The sequence below is a fragment of the Vigna unguiculata genome, chromosome 5 (genome assembly GCF_004118075.2).
Source record: "Vigna unguiculata cultivar IT97K-499-35 chromosome 5, ASM411807v1, whole genome shotgun sequence".
Taxonomy (NCBI): Eukaryota; Viridiplantae; Streptophyta; class Magnoliopsida; order Fabales; family Fabaceae; genus Vigna; species Vigna unguiculata.
The window spans coordinates 824,886-849,941 of NC_040283.1; the positions used below are offsets into that span (position 1 = coordinate 824,886).

The following is a 25,056-nucleotide window of genomic DNA, read 5'->3' on the forward strand; positions in this document are numbered from 1 at the left end:
AAAATTAATAAAGTATTATTGTTGGTGGGGTTGTGAGTCAACCCATATTCAATCTAGTTCAAATTTAAAATTAAACGACCTTCTCTAATTTGACTTATATTTTAAAAAATTAATTATTTTTTCAACCCAATATAAATTGAATCCGTAATAAATCACTTTAACTCACGAATTTGAATTCAAACTTTAATAAATGATAAGTTAAACTTAAAAAACTATAATATGTAAGAAATATAACTTCAATTTTACAAACCTGATATTCCTCAACCTATTTCCATTAAAAGTAAAATCCTATCTACATAAATTAGTTTGAAAAGTATATGTAAATTAAAAGAATAAATAGCATACGTAGTGTCGATATATAATTTTTTGGTTATATTTAATCTCAAACTTATCATATATTAAAATTTTACTTTCATAATATTATCTTAAAAATCGTTTCAAACAAAGTTTTTATTTTACCAAGTAAAAAGTATCAGGCTAACACTAATAAAAAATAAATAAATAGTTATCGAGGTACAAAAAGTAGTTTCTTTATTATTTCTTAATGTAAAATATGACTTTTAATAAAAGAAAAGTTTTAATTTGTCAAGGTGTGTGATCTTACTACACATACACATGCATAATAAACTCTAATCAGTAAAGGTGAAAAAGGAGGGTAAAGAAAAGTAAGTAGGCATGGGCATGCTTTGTTGGTATGTGCAATTGGAGTTGATGGAGACTTGGATCCGAAAACCCGTACCCGGTGATTACGTGACAAACTCATTCAGTCACACTCCGTCTCTCGCACACAACGGGTGCTGCGTTATGCAGTGGAAGTAATAGAAAGTGGTCAGCACCAACAAACAAACGCATTTCGTTACATATACATATTACAGACGATTCAGAGCGCGATTCCAAATTCCTTTCTCTCTCTCTCTTCAATGGCAGGAATCCGCTTGCAACCGGAGGACTCCGACGTCTCCCAACAGTCTCGAGCGGTGGCTGTCGCCGCCTCCGATCTGGTCTCCGACGACGACCGCTCCGTAGCCGCCGATTCCTGGTCAATCAAGAGCGAGTACGGAAGCACTCTGGACGATGACCAGCGCCACGCCGACGCTGCCGAAGCTCTCTCCAACGCCAACCTTCGACCTAACTCTGATTACAGGTTTTCCTCTCTCTTTCTCTCTCTCACTCACGCTCGCGCCTTGCTCTGAACTTTTAATGAACACGAGATTGTATCGAATTAATTGCAATTTGTGTTTTGTAAAGTGCTGCTCTGTGGACTGGACTGTGTCGGAGTTGATTTATAATTCATTGTTTGCATTACTTCTTCGGTACTTGTTATGCTTTGAGATTGCAAGTTCTTGAATACGCATAAGGTGAAACTAAAACACGTTGTTTAGCTCTAACCGAAATAATTTGAATTAATGTTAGGAGGAAGAGGACGTTAGTGAAGTAGAATGTTAAGATCTGGTTAGTTTGGTTTTTGGCATTTGATTTTAGGGGAGTGGCGGTGGTTTATATTTGATGTCCGCTGATAGTTTATGGATCGGATCTGAATCTTTGTAACCGTGTGGATTTTTGGAATTTGAGATTTTCTTTGAGGATTTACGGTTGGGAAATCGTGTTTGTATGATTGAATCGTCATTCTGGATTCACCGATACAGACGGCCTTTTCTTATTCCCTGTTCATTTTTCTGCGTGCAGTTCTGATAAGGATGAACCCGATTCTGAAGCGGTCTCATCCATGCTTGGATTTCAGAGTTATTGGGATGCTGCATATGCGGACGAGCTTACAAATTTTCGTGAACATGGTCATACTGGTGAAGTCTGGTAAATAAAACTTCGATTGCATAACGTGCTTTGCTGGTCTACATGACTTCGGTGTAGATGTTAACTATGCTTTTGAGTGGTGGAGAATTATAGTGATTTTTAATCTGATTTTGGATCACCAAGATTACATGTATTCTGATTTTATTTTTGTGTCTGAAAAGACGGATGAGCATTTTTAGGAACTTATGTATGGTAACAGAATTAGTTAGAAATATTATATAGCATCATTTACACACCTTGAATTTGATTCTCTGCTTCCCCTCAGTGAGGAAGAAATTTGTTTGTTCGGATCACTGCTTCATATTTTTCCAGTCTGGCCTATAATTCTGAGATTCTATACCTGTATTCCTTAATAATAAAGAACCGTGGCTTCCCTTTTGCTTTCTATTAAAGTTTATTTGAACTTGTCAACTTCTAGACACTGATGCATTTATATGCAATTTGTTGGAAGTGATGTATTCTCTGGGTTTTCATAGCAATAATGTTTAGTTATGTTTTTTTGTCCTTGTTTTTTCCATTTATGTAGGTTTGGAGTTGATGTGATGGAAGTTGTTGCATCTTGGACAAAAGCCTTGTGTGTTGAAATTTCTCAAGGTCGCATACCAAATGATGTTGATGCTGTTAAGGCTGAAGCTAGTGAACTAGATGATAAACTTTTGTCTAGTTGGAGCGTGTTAGATATTGGAACTGGCAATGGTTTACTTCTTCAAGAATTAGCTAAACAAGGGTATGGTTTCATGTTTGGCCATATTTTGGTGACAACTATACTAATATATGTGTGTGTAAATAAATGAAAATATATATTTCTAAATAACCACAAAGACCATTGTCTTTCTCTTTAATTTTGCAACAATATTTTACCATCCATCTTCTCTTCTATCGACAAAAATGTCTCAGCGCCTTGTTCTAATTGATGGACAGCAGAAGGGTTTACTATTTGTACCAAATAAATATGTGAACACTTTTTTAATGATAATTTCTCGGCGGCAAAGGTAATAAATGGTTTATATTAAGTAATTTATAAAAATATATGAAAATTTAATTAAATACTTGAATCAAATCAATCCATGTAATATAAGCTCATGATCTTGCATGCCATTGAAGCTATAAGGATGAGATTTTTCTATACCAAACTCGTTTAAAAATAATCTTATGTGTTTCATGATTATCTTTTTAAAGGAAATAAATTAAATGATTAAAAATGAAAATTTAGTTCGAAACCGTACTGGTTAGAAGAAAGTTTCTTGGAATGAAACCAAATCTTGCCTTCTTTTCAGGTTCTCTGATTTAACTGGAACTGATTATAGTGAGAGGGCTGTCAACCTTGCCCAAAGCCTTGCTGATCGTGATGGATTTTCCAACATCAAATTTTTGGTATGTTCTAGTTTTAGTGTTTATATGCATCTCTGAATGCACAGTTCTGCTTAATTGTTTCCTTGTGTATCCCAAAGGTAGTAGATTACTAGTATCTGAGATTGTCTGTTTAGCATGCTAAACATACTGCTGTACTGTTGATAAGTGAACATTACCCTATCCGGTTATTCCCCTTGATTCTCAATCCTAATACTGCGAGTATTTTTCAGCAAACTTATAAATGATGATATGCAATCCTTTAGTTTCACACAGGTTGAACCAGTAGTGTCTGATTTTAGCTTGCCATTTTTCCGATAATCTGACGGGTCTTCATGGGCTTTTGTAATGATTAACTTCCAACCTATTATTAGTATCCGTCTGTAGTTGACAGTCGCTGGCCTTCCATTTATAGACAGTAAATATAACGTGTTTAGTGGAAAATCAATACAGAGCTGACATAATAGGAGCTACTACTGTAAACCAAGTGCATGAGAAATATGAACCAGGTGGAAGAATTTATGTTACTAAACACGTTATCATCTAGTTCCAATATATTCTAATATATTCGTAACACTTTTATCACATTTCATTATGTTTTCTTGTATTTGATAAATTGCATTTGTGGTTGACCTTCCAAGTTGTATCTTGGCATCCCTGTTTTGCATACAAACTATCATATCATTACATTCTTGAAATGTCTTGTGCATAATGCATTGGGTTTAACTATTTTAAGGTTGACGATGTCCTTGAGACTAAGTTAGAACAAGAGTTTCAGCTTGTAATGGATAAAGGGACGCTCGATGCTATTGGATTGCATCCTGATGGTCCTGTCAAGAGGTAAAGAAAATAGTTAGTTCTGTTTTCCATGATTCTATCATAAGTCTATTGGAATGATGTTATTTTGCTTTATCAACCTGTGTTTAACATTTCTTTCTTGCTCGTACTTATTCGTTCTCCGAAAAAGAGTCTACTTTACATGGTACCGTGGAATTATATTATTGCTTTCTTAATTTCAGGATGATGTATTGGGATTCTGTTTCGAAGTTGGTTGCTCCTGGTGGAATCCTTGTAAGCACTTAAAAAATCATTCAAATCTGATATTGAATGTTTAAATTTACTACCAAGTTTTGTGGGTCATGGCATGGACTGTACCTGTTATTAAGTGGGATTATTTTTATTCATTAAACTATTATTGATCTTGATCTCTGTTTGTTCACTCACTATCTTTCTCCCAAATTCCTGTGTTCGTGATATAGTTGCAGCAGCTCTTGCTACTTAATAATACTTTCTGCTTGTTTGTTGTAAGGTGATCACATCATGTAACAGTACAAAGGATGAGTTGATACAAGAAGTGGAAAGTTTCAACCAACGAAAAATTTCTACTGCTCAAGAAATTGAGGCAAGCAAGGACGAGGAATCGTGCAGAGAGCCCCCATTTCAGTATGTTAGTCATGTACGCACATATCCGACATTCATGTTTGGTGGATCCGTAGGCTCCCGTGTTGCTACCGTGGCATTCCTTAGGAAATGAATAAGCCTGTCATTTTCACTTATGATTTAGGACTCTTGTCAAATGGATTTGAAGTTGTGTGTGCGTAATAGGTAGATGCATGTTCCTAACTTGTTTTTTGTCGAGGGGTAAATAGTTTTATAAGAATTATGTGAAGTTTACCTTGTTCCTTTCTTTTGGGTGGATAGTTGTTATCGTTCGGAGTTATACTTTTACATTAGAAAGGGGAAATACAACTGGTTCAGCGTGGCAAAATGTTATGTTACTGTGGTTCTTTGTTACTTAATTACAATGAGGTCGATGGAACAATATATAACGAAAAGTTCAAAAAACCCCCTAAATCATTTTACTGATTTTCTCGTTTCTAAAGCATTAATTGAATTCAATTTTTGTTTAACTCTTTTTTATTCAAAGAAGTAGGATTTGTAGAAAGATTGGTTAGAAAATATAGTATTTAGTTTTATTCAATGGGAGAGTTGTACTTCGCACCAATAAATTTGCAACAACTTATTTACAATCTTCAATTAGTTAAGCGTCAATTAATTAAGCCAGACTTTTTGAAAGAAGGTACGCCATTAATTGCAGAAGGATTTTATCTTTATGATGATTCATTTGGACAAGTTTCTTTGAAAGTGTCTATTTGAAAAAAAAAAAAACGTTGTTCTTCAATAAAAAAACTAGCTTCTATATGTAAATTAAAAGAAACTTTTTTAAAGAAGTCAAATCACTTTAACTTTGCATATATTGAAATAGTAATATCATTAAGTTTTGAGTTTTTTCTTAGATATTTTTAATTGATCTTTTAAAAAAAATATATTGAAATTTAAAACTTTTACATTCTTTTATTAAATTTTTGTTGTCTGATAAAAGAAATTATTATTAATTTTTTTAATAGTATTTAATTATAATTTTATTTATTTGTTCACACATGAAAATGTGAGAAAAAGGAATTAAAAAGAAGCAAGAACCGGAGCCTAATGAGAGGCAATAAACCTTAGGACGTATTCTCCTCCACTCACCACAACTCAATCTCAAAACCCAATTCATTCACTTCCCTCGACGCTTCTACATTCCTCTGTTATTTTATGGTTATGGCATCAATTTTGTCCTTATCTCTCACATCTCTTTCCCTCCCCAATTCTCAATCTCTGGTACGCTATTTCTTCATTCCTTTTCTAAATCTAACTCTGTTTTCTTTTTCCATTACCATACTCACCAACCATTGCGGTTTTTCCCAGGATCCCAAGAAAATCTCCGATTCTTCTTCCTCTGGTGCGCTCAGTTTCGTTACAGTTATTAAGATACTTTACTGTTCTCTACTCTCTCATTTATGCTACCTTTTCAGCAGGGAGAATCAACAGCAGGACTGAAAGTTGTTCTTGTGTGCCATCGTTCGAACGAAGAAAGATGCTTCTCTCTTCCGTCGCCATTGTTGCCGGAGCCTTGTGCAGCACTTCAGTTCGCCAAATCGCTTTGGCCGCTGAATTTGTCGATAGTAATAACGCTATAAAACTCAACCTACGTCTCAATTTTCAGTTTTGAATATGATGATGATATTTACTATTGCACGTTATGTTGTTGATGTTGCAATAATAGTAATAATAAGGTTAGACATATAATTTATTTGTATCAGCGAATTCTCCATTTGTCTCTATCCATACATAGACCTTTAGGAAACTGCTGTATTTGTAGAAACCAAATTGGGAATGTGCTATTCTAAAAATGTATGTGTATATAGGGACACTAAACAAAGAAAGCATAAAGTAACGGTGACCATAACCAAATCGATCATATTTTACACGAATCCTATTTAGTAAGTTTTAAGCAAAGAGACCAAATGGAGAGCTTGCTGTATTTTTAACCAAATAATAAATATGACATGTGCTGTGCTGAGCTACAAATTGATTTAGAAAGTGTAAAATAAGAACTATCAAGGCTACGAAGACTTGCAATGTGATCCAGAATTTGTGAATACAGTGCCAGCTCTTCGAGGGAAGGATTATGGCAAGACAAAAATGCGATACCCAGACTACACAGAAACTGAATCAGGACTCCAATATAAGGTGATGTAGTGGTAGTAGTAGTTGTATATACATTACTGGTTAATTAAGATGTTTTCTATTATTAATGTTTTTATTAATTTATGTACATTAAGAATACAGGACTTGCGACCGGGGAATGGCCCCAAACCCAAGATGGGAGAGACAGTAGTGGTAAGGCACTGAGACGTTCGGCATTTTTTTGTTTTAATTTTTTGTTGTAGTTGTTGGTTAGAAATTAGAAGTCTGATATAGCCTTTTATGAAAAAGTTAAAACTCTCTCAACATCAAAATTTCTTTGGTACTCTAGAGTCTAGTTAGCAAACTTTCTTGGTTCACTGAAATGATTTTGTTTGTATGGTATGGCTTTATGTCAGATTTGGCAACTTAAAGAAAATTAGAATGGCCTTGATTTCTTCGACTGTAGTTTGCGCACTTGTAAACCCTTAAAAAATTATTGGGTTCAATAAAATATGGGTAGAAAAAATGAAAATAGTGTTGATTAGTTTTGAATGGAAAGATTTACAACAGAACACCCTGCAATTATTTTTACAACTGCAAGGTATCTACATCATGTTCTAAAGAATTATTCTCCCTTCTGATTGAAATAATTGAAACAACTTTGGCTTTCTAACTCCATTCAGGTTGACTGGGATGGCTACACCATAGGTTATTATGGCCGCATATTTGAAGCACGGAATAAAACCAAGGGCGGTTCCTTTGAGGTATGAAATTTGCATTTTGTAAATCAATACTGTAGGTGTGATTGATTATTAGACACATTCTGCTATTTTTCTATCATGCAGGGTGATGACAAAGACTTCTTCAGATTCAAAATAGGTTATAATGAGGTGAGAGACATTATCATTTAATGATTAAACTGGTTCCTTGCAACTTGAATAGGATTTTTTTTATACATTTTGAATATTATTTCATGAACAATGTTTAGGCTTTTTGCTTCTAGGATATGGACCAAGTGATACAGGATGTGATAGGGTCATAATTAAACTGCTATTTCTTTTGTTAAATAGTTTATACTTTACATTCTTTTTAGTAATTTCGTATTTCCACAATTGGAAATAGTGGGGTTTAGGATTTTCTCCCAAGTAACTGCTAATGCAAAAGAAATATATTTATTGAAAACCCCTTTGTGCAAGTAAGTATCAGCTCCTTGTGTTTCTGGTGTTTTGGTACTCTTTTATGCATGCATTACGCTTGTACACCATCCTGTAATGCCATTGTTTGGTTCCACTCTTATAACAAAATTATGAGTAATATAATATGCTTTTTCAACAGACTGCAAGGTGTTCCCTTGCCGTTTGACTGTGGGACTAAATCCTTGTTGGGCATTGTCCACTAGATGCTTCCTGCGAGTGACATGCAACTTGTTTATGTATACTTGTTGAATGTTCAGGTGATACCTGCTTTTGAAGAGGCTGTTTCGGGCATGGCTCTTGGGGGCATTAGAAGGTGCTGCATCTATATTGCTAGAAATATTTGATGCATTCTATAGGCTTTTTATGAGCAAGTTCTTTCCTGCCATCACAATAGCCTGATCTTTATTTCTTTTGCAAAGAATAATATTTTGAAGTACATCTAATTGAAAAGTAGCGCCATGCATATCACGCCTATAATTAGCAGTTGCAAGTTCATGAAGTGTAATCTTATTTTATTAAATTGCAACTTTGTGAATTCTAACTCTAAATTTGTGGAACATCCTGACTTTCATTTTTTTAATTGAAATTATGAGTTAGTGGGACTGTTGAGTTTAAAATCTTCTATTTAAATCATTTTAGTCCATAAAAGATCTGAATACGAAAGAAAATGTTGCAAAAGTATTTTGGGTTCATTTTTGCGGAAAGAAACGTACAGGTAGAGAGATGCAAATTTCATTATGTTTGTCAACGATGTAGGATAATTGTGCCCCCGGAACTTGGATATCCTGAGAATGATTTCAACAAGGGTGCCCCAAGACCAACAACATTCTCGGTAAGAAGTGAATGTCTATGTTCATCCACTATCTGAATGGATTATGAAGAAGATGCAATGCAAATATATTTTACAGGGCCAACGAGCCTTGGCTTTTGTGTTGAGGAATCAAGGGCTGATAGACAAGACTCTCTTGTTTGATATTGAGCTGTTGAAGATTATTCCGAATTGATTGTCCGGATTATAAAATGACTCTCAAAATTCATCTTCAGAACATCGAGGTTAGATTCCCTTTCTTAAGCATAAAGATACACAATTGACTTAAATTTTTAAAGCCTTAGGCTATTTTTAGTAACTTGTGCTTTTATTGTAGGTCTACCTATTTAGAGAGGATGCATGCAAACAACTGTTCTGTCCTTTGGAAATTTTGTTAATATTGATACTTTATGCTTGTGTCAATTTGCCTCGGGAATAGATGTTGAGTTGTAAATATATATTATGGTCTTCCTTGTTGGTCTTCCTTGTTGGTCTCCCCAGCAACAGTAACATATGAAGCATCCAAACCAATTCTTCCCCCAAATATTGCAAACTTGAATCTACCGGATGGGACTGTAAGTACATGGGATGGATCATCATATGATCAAATAGAAATCAAAGAAAGGATTGCGTCACTGCAACATAATAGCTGTCGTGATAGCTCTTACAACTTCTATTTATATCCATTCTGCAATGCTTTCAAAAGCAGCAATAGTCATCCGAACCAAACACTATCCAATTATCACCATTTTTTCTCCTTGTTTTGGTCCTATACAACACTCTTTTTTATAGTTATTGTGCACTCTCATGTTGTGTGGTTGAGAAGAAGAATAGGATGAATGAAAATATGTAAAATAATAAATAAAGTGAAATTCACCGATGTGTTTGGAACAATAAAAGTAATCAGAAAGGACGATGGAAGTTTGTGGAAGAGAGTGAATTCCATCTGTTTGTTAACAATTAAAAAAGGTTAGGCTAAAGCTTCCTGCACTCTATCAAATTTCATCTTCTATCCCATCAAAAGTTTCCTAAAAATGTTTTTCTTAAAAGAGGGGGTGATTGATTTCAGGAAAAAAAAAAAAACTCTGGAATTGTTTATTGTATTCTTGAAATTAAATTCTGGAAGTGATAAGAGAAGTGATAGAGTGTAGAAAAAAAAATGATAGGTAGCATAAAGTAATTGCCAAAGGATTATTGCAAGATAAAATCACATGAAATTGGACTAGATTGTGTAGACCTGATAAAGTAATTTTAAAAAAAGTGATCAAAACAAGTGACTTTTGCAAAATTGGAATTAAAATATTTGGTTACCATTATGAAAGCTTTTCTTTTTAAGTAGAAAATTGTTCCATTATCTTGTTAAAATCAATAAATTTTATTATATTCTTTTATTCGTGTAACCTTAAAAGATACATAAAAGTAAATGATAGAATACACCCATGCTGAATTTGATTGCACTGCACTAAAAACATATATTCATATACTAATAGAAAAAAAAATGTAATTAATCTTTTCATATCATTTTTCCACAATACAACAACAAAAGTTGCAACTTAATTACAACTTAATAATAACTATAAGATCATATAAACAATAGTTGAAGATATTTTAAGTCATGGTAAATCACATAAATTTAATGTTTATTATTTTAATTATTGTTATTATTATTAAATCGGTTATTATTAACATATAATTAAAACATGTAAAAATAACTCGTCATAATTAGTCTAATTTTGAATTCAATTTATGAAAAAAAGAGTAAAAATTATAAGGATTCGGTAAGATCGAGAATGGGAATGAAGGGATGGATACATATAAAAACATGATAAACAGATTGAAGGATAATATTATTTATTTTTTTATTTGGAGGATAATATTTTTAATTTACTAAAGCATAGCTCCAAAATTTACGCGGTTCTGCTCGTGCACAATAACGTTAACCAATTCGTCTTTTTCAACAAATTCTGGATTAACTATTCAAAACCGACGCTGATCAGAAAAAAAAATAACTATTCAAAAACGACATGGGATTTGGATTTTGTGATAGAATTTGGTGAATCTACATCTCATAACAGATCTATCCCAAAATATATTTAAACAAAGTGATTGGACAATGTTTTGAAAACTAATAAAATCATAATTTTTTTATCCTTCTTTAAATAAATTAGGGTTTGAGAACTCATATGGATCAAAATAATTCCTTAAACTCCATAAATATTTGGAAAAATATTTTACAAACTCTATTCTTCTCTGTGAATCTATAACTTTTGTCTTTCCTAACGCTGTTTTCGTCACTGTTAACAAGAGCAAAATGACAAGAATACATTAACTTATTATTTTTTATGCATCATACTGACAAAGTTTAGATTTATAAATCTTATATAAACTATCAAAAAATTTCATTGCTAAATCGATCCTACTATATATCAAAATACATGAACTAAATAGTACATAATGATGAAATTATGTAATTTATTTATTCTTTTTTATTCACCTATAGTAAAGACATGAGGGCTTGGAATTAATCTGAAGTTGCCTATTGTTTTAAATGAGAACATTTATATATACATTATCATTTCAATGCAAGTTAGACTTTTCTCTAAAAAAAAAACATAATTTTGAGGAAATACATACTCAGATTTATTCCGACAGTGAATAATTTTAAAACAAAAATTTCTTGTACTATAAGATTTCTCTAATAATATATATTTTTTCAAATAAAAAGACTCACCTTACTGTGTGGAAAAAGAATAGAATTAAAATAAAATCTAGTTTTGGAGCAATCAAAGTTTTGTGATTGTGTTTGAGATATATAATGCATTATACGAACAAATGATGATCATAAATGGCTTAAATTTCGAAATGGCCAGTTGTTGGAGCCTAATAATTGGTTCGAATATTATGCAGTTATGTGTGGTGCATCAAGTGAAGACACCATAGTCACTTTTTTAAGGGAATTAGGGGCTTAAACTTCAAAGACAGCAAAGAACAAGAAATTATGAAACAAATATAATGTTTCGTCAACTTCAACAATTGGATTCGCGTTTGGTTAATATTGGTTGCTGCATGCAGCTAGGTACCAAGTGTGTCTGTCATCTTCAGACAAAACATCTTAGGCATAACAGTTGTTATTCTCATCTCATTCTCTACTGTTGCTAACTGTCATCGTATTATTATTTCATAGTTCACACCTACTTACACAAATATCTCTTATTATAAATGCCAAATACCTTAAACATTCATGAAAAAACTAATAATTAATCATATTATTTTTCTAAGTATTGATTTGGTCCCTACCAATGCATCTGTCATGTGAAATGAAAAAAAAAATCATATGTTTTTTAATTAGTCGAACTCTATATATTTTTATTTTAAAATCTTTAACTATTTTTAGATTTAGTTTTTGCAGCTTTTAAAGAAAGTTACTATTATTATTATTCCGAAAATGATAGTTTTCACTTTATAACAATCTTAATAACAAAGCTTGAAGAGAAAATAAGAGACATCGTAGGTTTCTTCCAAAAAATATGTGAAAACTATAAAGTTGAATTTATAACAAAATATTAATTTGACTAAATTATTAAGATTCATTTATAAGTCTGAAAATTGTATTTTATATAAAATAAAATGTGTTATCACTTCTGACTTGAAATTTTAAGATATTAAATTTATTAGTTTTTTTTTTTTAACTTTTTCATCGGTACAAAATGTATAATGGCGGATCTTAGAAAAAATAGATGAACCTTCTCCTCTTCTCACTTTAAAATTTTTAATATATATATATATATATATATATATATATAAAAGATATATTATATGAAAAGTGAAAGATGAAGAGATTTGATGTATGATAGAACGTAAAAGAAACAAAGAAAAAAAGATGAAAAATAGTGCTATGGAAGAAAGAAAATATGAAAAACCAAAACCCTAATTCCCATAAAGAATATAGCTAAAGTTACATTCGGTTGAGTATCTATTTCTTTGATTCTATCATATTCTCAACGTTAAGGTGATGCATGGAAATCTTCTTCCTTTTTTTTCTTTAATTTCTATGTCTTGTTAATTGGCAAGGGGTGATTAAAGAAGGGAACATTGTCGTTTATGTTGGGAGTAGCTACAATAAAAATAACACAAAATTGTCGTTTATATATGGCCATATATGTAAGTAAGCAAGAGCATTGCCTCCTCAAAGGAAAAGGGAAAAAGCTTCATTTGCATGATGCACGTTTTAAATTATGGCGTCTTTTCAAACTCGATTCACTTAATCTTCCAACTTTTGTCTTTAATTATACGTCATAGTATTAACTATATGTTTCGAGATACATAGGTTTTTTTTTTTTTAAATATAATAATTTCCTTTTTGAAGAAAACAAATCTCGTATTTTTGGTAAAACAAGATCATTCGAAAAGTTGAACATAACGTGAGGGGAAAACTGCTAAAAATATAAATTAATTATGGTTTGAGGGAGATAGTATTGTTGGAAGTGGCCCTTATTTTCATGAGAATCTAAAATAATGACAATATAGAAGCATTAACAACATTTTTTTTTTATGATGTTAGTCATCGTGATGATGTTGTTTTAATTATTTACATCAATGACGTTATCATTGTCTTATGAAGATAAATTTAGTATGTTGACGTTGTTTTAAAAATAAGTGAAATTAATTATATATTCCTATTCATTTATTTGGTTATGTTATGTTAGAACTTAATTGGAAAAGTTCTTCTTAATTAACAAAGATTTTAAAAGCCATTTTTTCATGACTTTTGAGATTTAATAATCTTTTATATATATATTGGTTTGCTAGCCTGCATCAAACTTTTGTATTATACTTGTTTTTGCTTTGTAACTTTTTTATTTGAATTTGAATTGGTTTTTGTAAGTTGTGCAAAGCACCGGCGATTGCTATAGTTTAAAGCAAAAGCTTAAGGAGATGAGAAAGAACTCTATGGAAAGAGAAATTCTTTTTTAAAAGTGTTAAAGACACTTTATTTTCTAAGTACCATGTGTACACTTTATTGGCAAAATATTATTAAGAATTCTAAAATTACGAACAAAAATTAATAGATAAGCATTTTAACTTAAAAATTTTTAATTTAAAAGGTCATCCAATAATAATAAAATATTTTGAAAGATCTATATTTGTAAAAGTATATTTACTATAACCTTTTCTAAAAACAGATAAATAAAACTTTCAAGTAGCCAACTATCATGTTCTTGAACGCAATTTCTTGTTTGTTTTTTTTTTTTTTACTTTTTAAGCAAGTAAATTTAGATTAATTAATAACTTTTTAGAAGACCTATTATATTTTTCTTCATTCATATGATCATTTTAGGCCTCTTGAGTATTTGGTCTCTAAATTATTTTCTTTTTTTATTAAAAAGAGATTTAAACATAGGTTACTTTTTATAAAATCTTTGACTTTAGATTTTCAGCATAATTTCCTACATACACCCTTACTAGGTATATACATTTGTGTATTAAACTAGATATTTGTGGGTATATCAACCTGGAAATGACACAATAAGTCTATATTAGTCAGATTTTGCTTTTTACCTCGCCTTATATGTCTCGGTTGACCAGGAACCGAAGCATATAATGGCACGGTGACACTTTTGCAATTTCAGACAATTTTTATGCCTCGGTTCAGCTAAAACCCGAAGCAAAAAAGGTTATATGCTTTGGTTCAAAAAAAACCGGTGTCAAAAGTGGCTCATATGCTTCGGTTGCACAAACCCGAAGCCAAAAACGTGGCTGGTTATTTCAAAAATGCAGTAGCCGTAACATCTTTGGCCTCAGGTGGCACTGAACCGAGGCCAAATAGGGCTATATGCCTCGGTTATTAATTGAATCGAGGCCATATAGTTTAATTAGGGCACAAAACTCGCGAGCCCCTTTTCTCCTTCCCTGCGCTGCGCATTTCTCCTCTCTCTTTCTCTCTGCAAGCTGCTGCGCGAAAACGAAGACGATGACGCCTCCACAGTGCGAAAACGAGAACCACCACTGGCGAGTTGCAGCAAATGCGAAGTGAGGATCCCAATGAAAATGAGGACAGAGGTGGAGGAAGTAAAGAGCGATACTGCATCTGCTATGATAAACAAAGTGAATATCTGGTCACGCAAGAAGATGGGTTCCCCGTCTTGGTTGTTTCCACCGGGAACAGTGAAAGTCGTTGCGAACATGATGGTGATTATAAGAGTACCCACGAGAGTGAATGAACTAGCAGTGTCTTTGGCCCATTTTTCACCAGCTTTCACCATCTCCACATGGCTTTCACTGAATATCTCACGGGGCTTCTAACCCAACCGTTGGAGTTGCAGCTCGAGCAGATGGAGACACTTCCATGGAGGCGAAAGAACAACACCTCCTCGTGCTGTAGGCACCATGACAGATCTGCAAAGAAAACCAAACTAGAACCTGGCACCGCTGTGACGCATTGTCGTTCCAGGCGCAAAAAGAAAACGACTCTATGGCCTCGGGTCCCACTACAACCGAGGCAGAAAACGACTCTATGGCCTCGGGTGATAACCGGGGCCAAAAGGTCTCCCATTTTGGCCTCACCCCAATATGTCTCCGTTCTAAAACTGAAACAGAATTACGAAAATAACCGGGGCCAAAAGTCCTTATTACACTAGTGCTATCAAGTCTCACTAAGATATACTTTGACATCACATAAAAAAATAAGTTAATTCATCTTTACAAAAGCAACTAATAAGATGATGATTGTCCATTCATATGTGTTTTAATTTGACCTCTTTTTTAGTTGATTATGAATCTTGATCGAGTCCAGATTCTCTATTGGTTTCTTAGATGTTGCTATCTAATGAGCATTAAAAAAATATTGTATTGGTACTTTAAAATATCTTTTTAATATATTTTAAAACGTTAAAATTAGTGATAATTAATTCATGTATTATAGAGGCACAATAGAAAAACAACACAGAAAGATCTAGTATAGAATCCAAATTCATCTTTACCATATTTTAAATAAGTATTTTCAAATCTCACTTCCGAAAGAAAATTACATAGTAAATATGATTATATAAAATCACAATAATGAACAACTCATGCATGAAAATTGTCACATATTTATATTATTACCGATATAATTTTACTTATAATAAAGTAAAGTAGCCTTATTTTCAATTAAATTTCATTCACATTATTAAGCATTTAACTCAAGGAATTAGGGATAAATCCTTATTATACAATACAATATTATTTATGTAGAGAGACAAAGCAATAATAAACTTTCAACTACATCTATAACTTCCTATCTTATATCAATGGTTTAATAATAAAATAAAATACAAATGATCAATACAAGAAATTATTTAATTACCAATGCAATTTTATCGTTGATAAAACATAATTTTTTGATAAATTTTATCGATAGAAATAAATATGCCAATAAAACTGGTCGATAAATTTAAATTAATGAAAGAATTATTTGTTGATAAATTTTGTCAGAATTCGTAGTAAAATTGTAAGTGTTGAATTTTTTGGTTGATAAAATGATATTACATTTTTTGGTAAATTTGTTTGTAATTTAATTTCTTAAAATTTGTTGATAAATGGAATACTAAATTTTTCTTCCAATACTGTGAAATATGTTTATAAATTAATTAAATATGTGTAAGAAAAATAAAAAATAAAAAAGTAAAAGGAGGAAAAATAGGAGAAGAAGGTGGAAAAGGAAAAGAAGAACAAGAAGAGTCAGAGCCAATGCGACGATGAAGAGGGGCTAGCGATGCAACAACGATTGCAACAGAGTGACATGGCAACAAAATGACAATGATGAAGGTGATGGTGGCAACAAAGGAGAAAAGGAAAGAGTTAGAGAAGAAGGAGAAAAAGGGGTGAGAGGAGCCAAGAGTGACCATAGCTAATAATAAGAGGAGGAGACGAAGAAAAAGGAAAAGAGCAAAAAATTTAAAAGTACAAAAAAAAAAGTAAGAAAGAGAGAGGAAGAAAAAAAGTAATATTTATCAATAAATTGTACTGATAAGAAAAATTCATCCGTTTTTACTTATGGACATTTTCTAATAAATTTTTTTCTCTGATAATTACCTATACAAAATTACCGATAGGTTTTAGGCATAAATAATATCAATTTTTATTATAGTGATTATTGATAACACCAAATAGATTAATCGGTCAATTGTTCGAATATTATTTCAATTTAGTTATAGTGTTATTACTTTTAATCTTTAAGTATGAAGTTGTCTTTTAATATATATATATATATATATATATATATATATATATATATTACTTTCTTTTACGAATAAATAAGAGCCTCGAGGCTGCATGGTTGTCCATCAATGAAAACCAGCGATACTTACGGATACTTACACTTCAATCAAATTTAAAAGGAAAATATTTGTTAACTACTAAATTTTGAACTTTCTCTTATAATCTTAGATGTCATCTTTTAATTGGTTTTTCATTTTTTTATCTTTTTCATTTTTAATATTTTAAAATTATTTAAAAGATGACACCTCGTATTATAAAATAAGGTTATCAAAATTTAATAGTCAAAATATCATTGCCAAATTTAAAATTCATTAAATAGGGTACCAATGACTAAAACAATTGTAATCCCCTCACAGTTTCCATCGCACGAAACAATCGATGGATGAAAGAAAAAACCAAAATATTGTTAAGCTCTGTACATTTACATATGATGGGGAAAAAAGAATAGTTGGAGATGAAGAAGTAGTGAAAGAAGGCAAATGAAGAATGTTCCAGCAAAGCAAGTGAGACCAAGAGTGCCACAAACCAAACCAATCAACTCAACTATGTTTAACTCTTTGTTTCCTCTGATTTTGTCGTTACACAGTGGGACATAATTCCAACCATGTTGAGATCTGCAACACCTTTCCAATCTCTCCTTCACCCTCACCATCTCTATCCTCTTCTTCAGAACATTCAAATCCCCATCTATGCTCGTCCATCTCTCTGTTCATTCATCATTCCAAATCATTAATCACAACAATGCAACAAAACTTCAAAGAGAGTACTGTGAGATCAGTATCGTAAATCTCACGTCGACCAGAAATAAGTCAATTTTATAATATATAAATGAGGTGTAATTCTCTATTGATTTTTCTCTGTGGTGTTTATCTGCTATGCTTTCAAAATACATTTATGGACACTCATTTCGATGTTTTACAATATATTAAAAGTACCAACAAGAGCACAACAAATGACAACACAAGAAAAACCAGTAGAGAATATGGATTCATGTAAATCTCATCTTACAAGTTGATTTTGTAAAATTGAGTTAGACTTAAACTGTTACCTTCATCTTGAAAATTCTGAACTTTGATTAGACGTGTATTGCTTCTCTTAAGATATGGCCTTCTTGGTCGAACGAAAAAGAAAGAAGGAAGAGAAGCAGCCATGGCAGTTTTTTGTTGCAGCAATAGCATTATCACTCACTCGCCAGTGTTGGAACGAAATGTAGGAGAAGGGTGTTTGTATAAGTATTGGTGTAGCTTAAATTGCGGAATATATTTAAGGGTTTGTTAGGGTTGTAGGTACCCTTTGAGTTCTCTTATACGACACTAGAAAAGGGTGTTTTAGGGGTCAAGAATATCATGATGCAAATGCCATGCTTTGAAGAGATAAATAAAAAATAAATAAAATTGATAACGCGTACGTGAAGAGGAAAGGGTGTGGGAAAAGTCATGGTTGCAATTAATAAATGGTTAGCACCCTCACTTTGGTGTTATCTATTCATGGATTACTTCAAGTGACCGGCTTAATTAACTAACTAATCATTTTTGTTTTCTTCTCTAAACTACATATTATCCCATAAACATACTTCATGCATGCACAATACTTTTTTTTAAATATATTTTTAATTTCTAATTTTTAACGTTAAATTAGAGTTAATATCTGTTTGGAACTTTAATATAATTAATTTTGTGTCGAAATTTAAAAAAAAAATGAATAGATATAATTTTTCAAACATTATCTTAAATTTGTATCACGTTTAAAGTTGAGATTTGAGATCATTTAACACATTTTAACTCGATATCAATCTCAATCTCAAAGACAGTTTACGATACATTGTTGGCAAGCTGTATTTCTTGCAAAGAAAATACTTTAATTACAATTTGTCTATGTTTTCTTTTTTATCTATTTGTCTGTCATATTTGAATTGGCATTGGTTTTACCAGGTCCAATTTGTACCACGTTGTCTATAATAAAAAAAAATGTATACCATTTACTAAGGTAGTACTCATCTAATCCATTCGCAACATTTTTTTTTTTCCTTTTAAAAAACAAACTTGTTTTCTTAAAAAAAAGTCAGCGTGTGTCGTTTTTGTCTTTATCAGCAACAAGATTCGTTGACATTATATTTTCCATCCTTTCCACTTTTTTTTTTATTCTTGAGAAAAGATATAATTGTTTTGATATTCTTTTGGATAGCAACCAAGGATCACACTATTAATTAATTAATTCAAACAGGTAATCTTCAAAATAATTCTTATTAAAAAATAAATTTATAAAATTAGTGATTTAAATTTAGACAGTATCATGAAATAAATTTATATTGTCAGTTAATTTAATGCTTATTCATGATTTATATCGATGTTGTGATAATAATCTATTGTGCTTCTGTTTCTAACTGTTGAAAATCAGTAGAATGAGAATGGGCCTTATTCAATTATCGGGTCAGGCCCAATTAATTCAAAATGATTTGCTGATGGAGAACATTTGTTGGGCTAACCCAAGCCCAGCCAAGTCATATTTAACTTGCTTCAACAGTTACGTTTATGACTTTCATGTTTTTTTAAGACAAATTCTTAATTCACCTCTATATTTTCGTTCTGCATCCCCTGAATATAAAAATTCTCATTTTTCTGTTTTTTAAATTGTGAAATCTGAAAATAAAAAATTATTTTCGAATTATATAATTTAGAAAGCTTTCAAATTATACAATGTAAAAGTTATTTTTTATTTTTAGATTACACGATCAAAATAAATAATAAATTTCAAATTATATGTTAAAAATGACTTTAAAAAAAGTTGAAGAGACTTAAGAACAGATAATTTCCAAAATATACAACCTATACATTTTTTTAATAATCTGAAAGTTATTTATAAGTTATAAATTGTATAATTTTTTCTTTCATTTTTAACGTCTAGATTACCTGGTTAAAAAAGATAAAAGAGTAATTTTAATATTCATGGTTGTAGAACAAAAATTATGGATTTGAAAATTATAGGCCGAACAAGTAGATGAACAAGTACAAAACCCATTATGATTTTTTTGAATATCGATCCCAAACAAATTTGAATTTAAACGTTGCAGATTATCTAAACCTATATCATACTTTACTTTGCTTTATTATTACAATAACAACAATAAATAATTATAACAATGAAAAAATAAGTTTCTAGTATATCTAAAATCCATCAATTTTGACTTTGGTCTTTATAACTTCTACTCATTATTTTACATTTATGCATTTTGAAATTGTTATTTATAGTTTTCACAAAATGCTTGAATTTCTTAGATGCTAAAATGGTATGTAATAAATATTACTACGTATCAATTAATATAATCACTTAACTTTTGTTGAACACATTATTAACCAGAGTCATTAGGATAAAAGTAGAACTTTTAATTTTAGATAAATATAAAATACTTTTGTAAAAATATCAAAATCAAAACTGTTAAAAGAAATATATAAGTGGACGGTGTTTGAAATATACTCTTGTAGGTTATGGTAATGTGATAAGAGAGAGAAGAAAACAAACTAATAATATTTTTCACGTATTTCTCTATTTTTATATTCAATCATTCAATTTTTTTCGCTGTACCAATAAATATTTTTGTATCCAAATTACAATACTATTTATTACAGGTTTGCTTATTTTTTTATTAATTTTAAATCCATTATCACGTCTTGTGTTTTATTTACACATTATTGTATATTTATAAGTAATTTAATAAAAGAACTTGTACGAAAGAGATAAAGATGACGCGTATTAGGTTTTTATGTTAAATTTATTTTCCAACATATGTTAACCTATTTTCGTTTAATATATATTTTCTTTTAACCGACGTAGTAATTTGGATGGGTGCGATGAGTTGTGATGAATGGCTACAAGTGGAGGTGCGCGAAAATCGTTGAAGAAGTTAACATGATGAAGGGCCAGGATTGAACCCTAGTGAAGATTATTGATGTGGTAACTTGGGTACCACAAAATATAAACCGGATCATAGCGCAACAACCAAACAGCACTGTATTTTAATTTTCATGTTATAAATATTAGAGAGAACAGAACACAGAAGGCACAGCGCCGCCTCAAGCTCTATCCCTAATCCCTATCTTATTCTCTCTGTGCTCGCAACACGCTCCTGCATCCGACCTAAGGTACATCGTTTCTCGATCTTTATTGTTGTGGTTGTTTCTTCTGATTCACTTGCATCTACATATGTTTTTTGTTTCATCATCGTGATTGTAATGTTAATCCAGATAGTAATGTTAGTAATAATCGACACTCATCGATCATGGCGCCACGCGTATTCTTTGTGGGGATTTCCATCGGAAGCACCACACATGTGATGACTCTTTTCCTTCTCGAATGTTCGAATGTTATTGTTGTGGCACTTCGATGTGTGTTTTCTAGGTTTCCGATGATTCTGTTATGTTTTTTATGATATTACGATAACGCTCAATAATTTGATTAAATTATTTTGCGTTTTAGGGTTAGGATGCTCATCTTTAGATAGATGTATGAAAACTTTGGGAATAATGATTTATGTTCTTGGTTTTTCATTGGCCTTGTATATGATTTGGTTGTTCGTGATGGGTTCTGGCTAGGTATTTGTTGTTGGTTTTCAATATATTGTTATTTATGATTAGGACTTGCCTTGAGTTTCGATGTTGTAATTTTAACAGTTGTTTTTTTTTTCTCGATTTGAATTTTAGGTGTTCTTGAAGGTTCATTTTGTTGGCTTGGTATCCGTGCAAGTTCTGCGGTGGCAGATTCCAAGGTGAAGGCGTGACGTCAAAGTTTCTTTCATGTTTGAACAGGCTACTATCCATTTGGGAGCAACTGAGCTGCTTGGAGAGTATTTTTCTTCTTCTAGAAAAAATTATAGACCCTCATCACCGCAGAGAGTTATCTGTATGCATCGCGAGACATACCAGAAATTCACTCAGTTTTGTGGTAGCGGTTGGCCACCTTCCATTATCCCTGAAGGAGATTCTTCCAGGCTACAAGCTACTTTAGAGGCCGAAGTTGCTGCTGCGTATAACTTGAATTCTTGTGTTTGCTGCCACTGAACATCTCTGAGACTTTGTCCGTCAACATGGCTTTACAGAACATTGGTGCTGCAAACAGCGATGATGCCTTCTATAGGTACAAGATGCCTAGGATGATTACCAAAATTGAGGGCAGAGGTAATGGCATCAAAACTAATGTCGTCAATATGGTTGATATTGCAAAGGCATTGGCAAGGCCAGCGTCTTACACGACAAAGTATTTTGGTTGTGAACTTGGGGCCCAGTCTAAGTTTGATGAGAAGACTGGGACTTCTCACGTCAATGGAGCCCATGATACTGCAAAGCTTGCTGGCCTTCTTGAGAATTTCATCAAGAAGTATGTCCAGTGTTATGGTTGTGGAAACCCTGAAACTGATATCCTAATTACCAAGAACCAGATGATCCAGCTGAAATGTGCTGCTTGTGGTTTTGTGTCTGATGTTGATATGAGAGACAAGCTGACTACCTTCATCGTTAAGAATCCTCCAGAAGTAAAGAAAGGTTCCAAAGACAAGAAGGCCATGCGGAGAGCTGAGAAGGAGAGACTCAAGGAAGGAGAAGCGGCTGATGAGGAACAGAAGAAAGTGAAAAAAGATGTCAAGAAGAAAGGTTCTTCATCTGCAAAGGATGGCACTGCAAAATCCACCATTTCAAAGAAGAAAGGAAGTGGCTCTGACGAAGACCGCACATCGCCTACTCACAGACAAATTGAAGAGAAAGAGGATGCTCATGACGAAGATGATGAGGATGATGGCGTGCAATGGCTGACAGATACGTCACTTGATGCTGCTCGTCAACGTATCCAAGAACAGTTAAGCGCTGTGACAGCCGATATGGTTATGCTTTCTACAGATGAACCAGAGAAGAAGAAAAAAGCAGCAAGTAATGAAAATGGTGGTTCTCAGAATGGTAACTCAATGAACTACGGGACTGTAGTCGCTGAAGTGAAAGCAAATTTGAAGAAAGGTCTTGGAGCAACCGAATTGCTTTCTCGTCTTGCAGCACTTTCTGCACCTGCTCAAGAAAAGATGAGTGCTCTGGTTGAAGCTCTGTTCGAGGGAACAGAGAAAGGTTTTGGTAAAGAAACTCTTAAGAAGAAGAACTATTTTGCTGCCTCTGTTACAGAGGAGGGATCCCAGATTTTATTGCTTAATGCTATTGAGGAATTCTGTTGCAAGTCTAATTCCAATGCTTTGAAGGAGGTTGCCCTGGTTCTGAAGACACTGTACGATGCTGATGTCTTGGAGGAAGAGCACATAGTTATGTGGTATCAAAAGGGACTGAAAGGCGATAACAAGAGCTCCAAGATTTGGAAGAATGCTCAACCTTTCATTGACTGGCTTCAGAACGCAGAATCGGAATCGGATGAAGAATAACATGTGATCATTATGTATCATGGAGGAAGAAAAACTCTTGGATTTTCCAGTACTTATGTTTGCTTGCTTGTGTCATGTCCTTTATTTCCAATAAAGGGTCTTGTTGGCCCCCTCTGTTGAACTGCTATGATCTTTCAAACTTGTTGCGAAGGGTGCATGCCTGTCTGGTCTTTTAGTATGTACGCGTCAGTGTTTGGTTCTTGAGTATTTTGGCTTTTTATGTTAATGTTTTGTGCTTATAATAAAACGTGGTGTTTTCTGTTGTGTCTAATGTTTTTATGTTAATGTTTTAATATGATGGTGTTTTCTTTACCCTTTTTACTTTTAGTTTTTGGTGGATTATTTGGGAAAGGTTTTGATTGGGGGAGGCTAGAACAACTCTTTTTATCATAATCGATCGAGTATATTTGAGTCAAACTGTATGTCATCTTAAAATATTTTGTTCTTTATCCATTTTAGCTTTGTTGGATAGTTGGGGGAGGTCTTTGTTGAGATGCTTCCGACAATATCTTCTTCTGTTATTGTGATTATCAATCGAGTAATCATATTCTAGGAAATCTGCATGTAATTGTATAATTTTAGTTTTCTTGGCTTGTTGGGTGAGGTTTTGATAGAGGATGAGTATGAATTGGGTAAGGTATATTTTGGGCCAATTGCGTGTGGTTCTTATTCAGATACTAATTCCTCTATTTCCGTATACCGGGATGCGGGGTGTGCTTGGTATATGGGCTCAAATCTAGCACTTCTCACGTAAACTTCATTTCAATACGAAAAAAAATGTAGTTGAACTTCTATTATTCTATAAGCTATCTATTATTTTATAAACAATGATATACATACTTTTTCATTTCATATATATTAAATATTTTTTTTCTTTTTTATTATATCATGTATCGTATAAATTTATCATTTCTATCTCCCCTTTCCGATTTATATATTTTTTTTTAATTTTATTATGAGAGCTTATAACTTATTTGAATCTGTTCAAAGTTATTTTTAAATGTTTTTTGAAAGTTAAAATTTGTGTGCTTTTAAGATGGATTTTAAAACTTTAATTTTATTTTAAAATTTATGTTTAAAATTTATACAGTTTTTTGTAATGATATATATTATGAATTTTTTTTACTTAATGATTAATGGTTTATAATTATTTGCATTAATATTATTTATTTTAAAATTTATATGATCAAATCTATCTTAATCTTACTTTTGCATTTTATTATTTAATTATACCATTAAGATACGATCGTAGGTTAAGAATTTCTGCTTGCTTCAACATTTTCGATATAAGGTTACGAAATAAAAAGAAAAAAAGTATTAACGTGTATAATAATATATAAAAATATCACAAATGAATAAATTGTATTTTAATATTTTCAGTTATGTATTTTCTTTTCTTTAATTCTTTACATTATATTATGTTTGTAACATAAATTTTCTGACTAAAAATGGATGGGTCAAGGATTTTACAGAATCCAAGAGATTAGTTTTTCTTTTTACATCTTGTCTTTCATGTCTCGCATCCTTATTTGTTCTCCTTCCAAAAATGAAGCTCTAATTTCAAAGAACAACAATTCAATTCAACCTTGTTTCTGTTTTACATCTTTACCTCTGAAGAATTACTCTACCAAAGAGTTTGTTTATAAAGTTTAATCGATTATTTTATTTTTGTTTTTTTATTATAGGAGATTATTTAGGTAATTTTATTA

The 25,056-nt window shown here is 32.0% G+C and overlaps 4 protein-coding genes across 6 annotated transcripts; 3 read left to right on the forward strand and 1 right to left on the reverse strand.

Moving 5' to 3' along the window:
- The first annotated feature begins 782 nt into the window (after window positions 1–782).
- Window positions 783–5,016, forward strand: LOC114182963 (EEF1A lysine methyltransferase 2). Its single transcript, XM_028069774.1, has 7 exons — window positions 783–1,144; window positions 1,687–1,812; window positions 2,339–2,539; window positions 3,090–3,186; window positions 3,899–4,002; window positions 4,182–4,233; window positions 4,472–5,016. The coding sequence occupies exons 1-7, from the start codon at window positions 921–923 to the stop codon at window positions 4,694–4,696; spliced, it is 1,029 nt and encodes a 342-aa protein (XP_027925575.1). The 5' UTR covers window positions 783–920; the 3' UTR covers window positions 4,697–5,016.
- A 626-nt stretch (window positions 5,017–5,642) lies between these two features.
- Window positions 5,643–9,438, forward strand: LOC114183677 (peptidyl-prolyl cis-trans isomerase FKBP19, chloroplastic). Of its 2 annotated transcripts, none has more exons than XM_028070780.1 (11): window positions 5,643–5,826; window positions 5,914–5,947; window positions 6,021–6,170; window positions 6,653–6,738; window positions 6,838–6,888; window positions 7,359–7,439; window positions 7,521–7,565; window positions 8,129–8,184; window positions 8,628–8,703; window positions 8,780–8,924; window positions 9,017–9,438. In XM_028070780.1, the coding sequence occupies exons 1-10, from the start codon at window positions 5,761–5,763 to the stop codon at window positions 8,873–8,875; spliced, it is 741 nt and encodes a 246-aa protein (XP_027926581.1). In that variant the 5' UTR covers window positions 5,643–5,760; the 3' UTR covers window positions 8,876–8,924; window positions 9,017–9,438. The 2 variants fall into 2 exon arrangements, with proteins under 2 accessions (XP_027926581.1, XP_027926582.1); XM_028070781.1 differs by having other exon boundaries at window positions 6,024–6,170.
- A 7,789-nt stretch (window positions 9,439–17,227) lies between these two features.
- Window positions 17,228–18,232, reverse strand: LOC114185910. The gene is made up of 2 exons (XM_028073861.1): window positions 17,987–18,232; window positions 17,228–17,643 (listed from the first exon to the last, which is right to left on the reverse strand). Exons 1-2 carry the CDS (start codon window positions 18,114–18,116, stop codon window positions 17,360–17,362), a joined length of 414 nt encoding a protein of 137 aa, XP_027929662.1. The 5' UTR covers window positions 18,117–18,232; the 3' UTR covers window positions 17,228–17,359.
- Window positions 18,233–20,925: 2,693 nt separating this feature from the next.
- Window positions 20,926–23,618, forward strand: LOC114184210 (eukaryotic translation initiation factor 5). Of its 2 annotated transcripts, XM_028071490.1 has the most exons (3): window positions 20,949–21,077; window positions 21,180–21,265; window positions 21,636–23,618. In XM_028071490.1, exon 3 carries the CDS (start codon window positions 22,019–22,021, stop codon window positions 23,345–23,347), a length of 1,329 nt encoding a protein of 442 aa, XP_027927291.1. In that variant the 5' UTR covers window positions 20,949–21,077; window positions 21,180–21,265; window positions 21,636–22,018; the 3' UTR covers window positions 23,348–23,618. The 2 variants fall into 2 exon arrangements, with proteins under 2 accessions (XP_027927290.1, XP_027927291.1); XM_028071489.1 differs by lacking the exon at window positions 21,180–21,265 and having other exon boundaries at window positions 20,926–21,077.
- Window positions 23,619–25,056: the final 1,438 nt, after the last annotated feature.

Excerpts from the sequence above, each read along its gene's own strand:
- LOC114185910 (XM_028073861.1), bottom strand. The coding sequence starts at position 18,116 with ATGCTATTGCTGCAACAAAAAACTGCCATGGCTGCTTCTCTTCCTTCT. Across the intron at positions 17,644-17,986 it reads TCAGAATTTTCAAGATGAAG|AGAGATGGACGAGCATAGAT; the intron begins GTAACAGTTTAA and ends ATGAATGAACAG.
- LOC114184210 (XM_028071489.1), top strand. The coding sequence starts at position 22,019 with ATGGCTTTACAGAACATTGGTGCTGCAAACAGCGATGATGCCTTCTAT.
- LOC114182963 (XM_028069774.1), top strand. The coding sequence starts at position 921 with ATGGCAGGAATCCGCTTGCAACCGGAGGACTCCGACGTCTCCCAACAG. Across the intron at positions 3,187-3,898 it reads TTTCCAACATCAAATTTTTG|GTTGACGATGTCCTTGAGAC; the intron begins GTATGTTCTAGT and ends AACTATTTTAAG. Across the intron at positions 4,234-4,471 it reads TTGCTCCTGGTGGAATCCTT|GTGATCACATCATGTAACAG; the intron begins GTAAGCACTTAA and ends GTTTGTTGTAAG.
- LOC114183677 (XM_028070780.1), top strand. The coding sequence starts at position 5,761 with ATGGTTATGGCATCAATTTTGTCCTTATCTCTCACATCTCTTTCCCTC. Across the intron at positions 5,948-6,020 it reads CTCCGATTCTTCTTCCTCTG|CAGGGAGAATCAACAGCAGG; the intron begins GTGCGCTCAGTT and ends CTACCTTTTCAG. Across the intron at positions 6,739-6,837 it reads AATCAGGACTCCAATATAAG|GACTTGCGACCGGGGAATGG; the intron begins GTGATGTAGTGG and ends TTAAGAATACAG.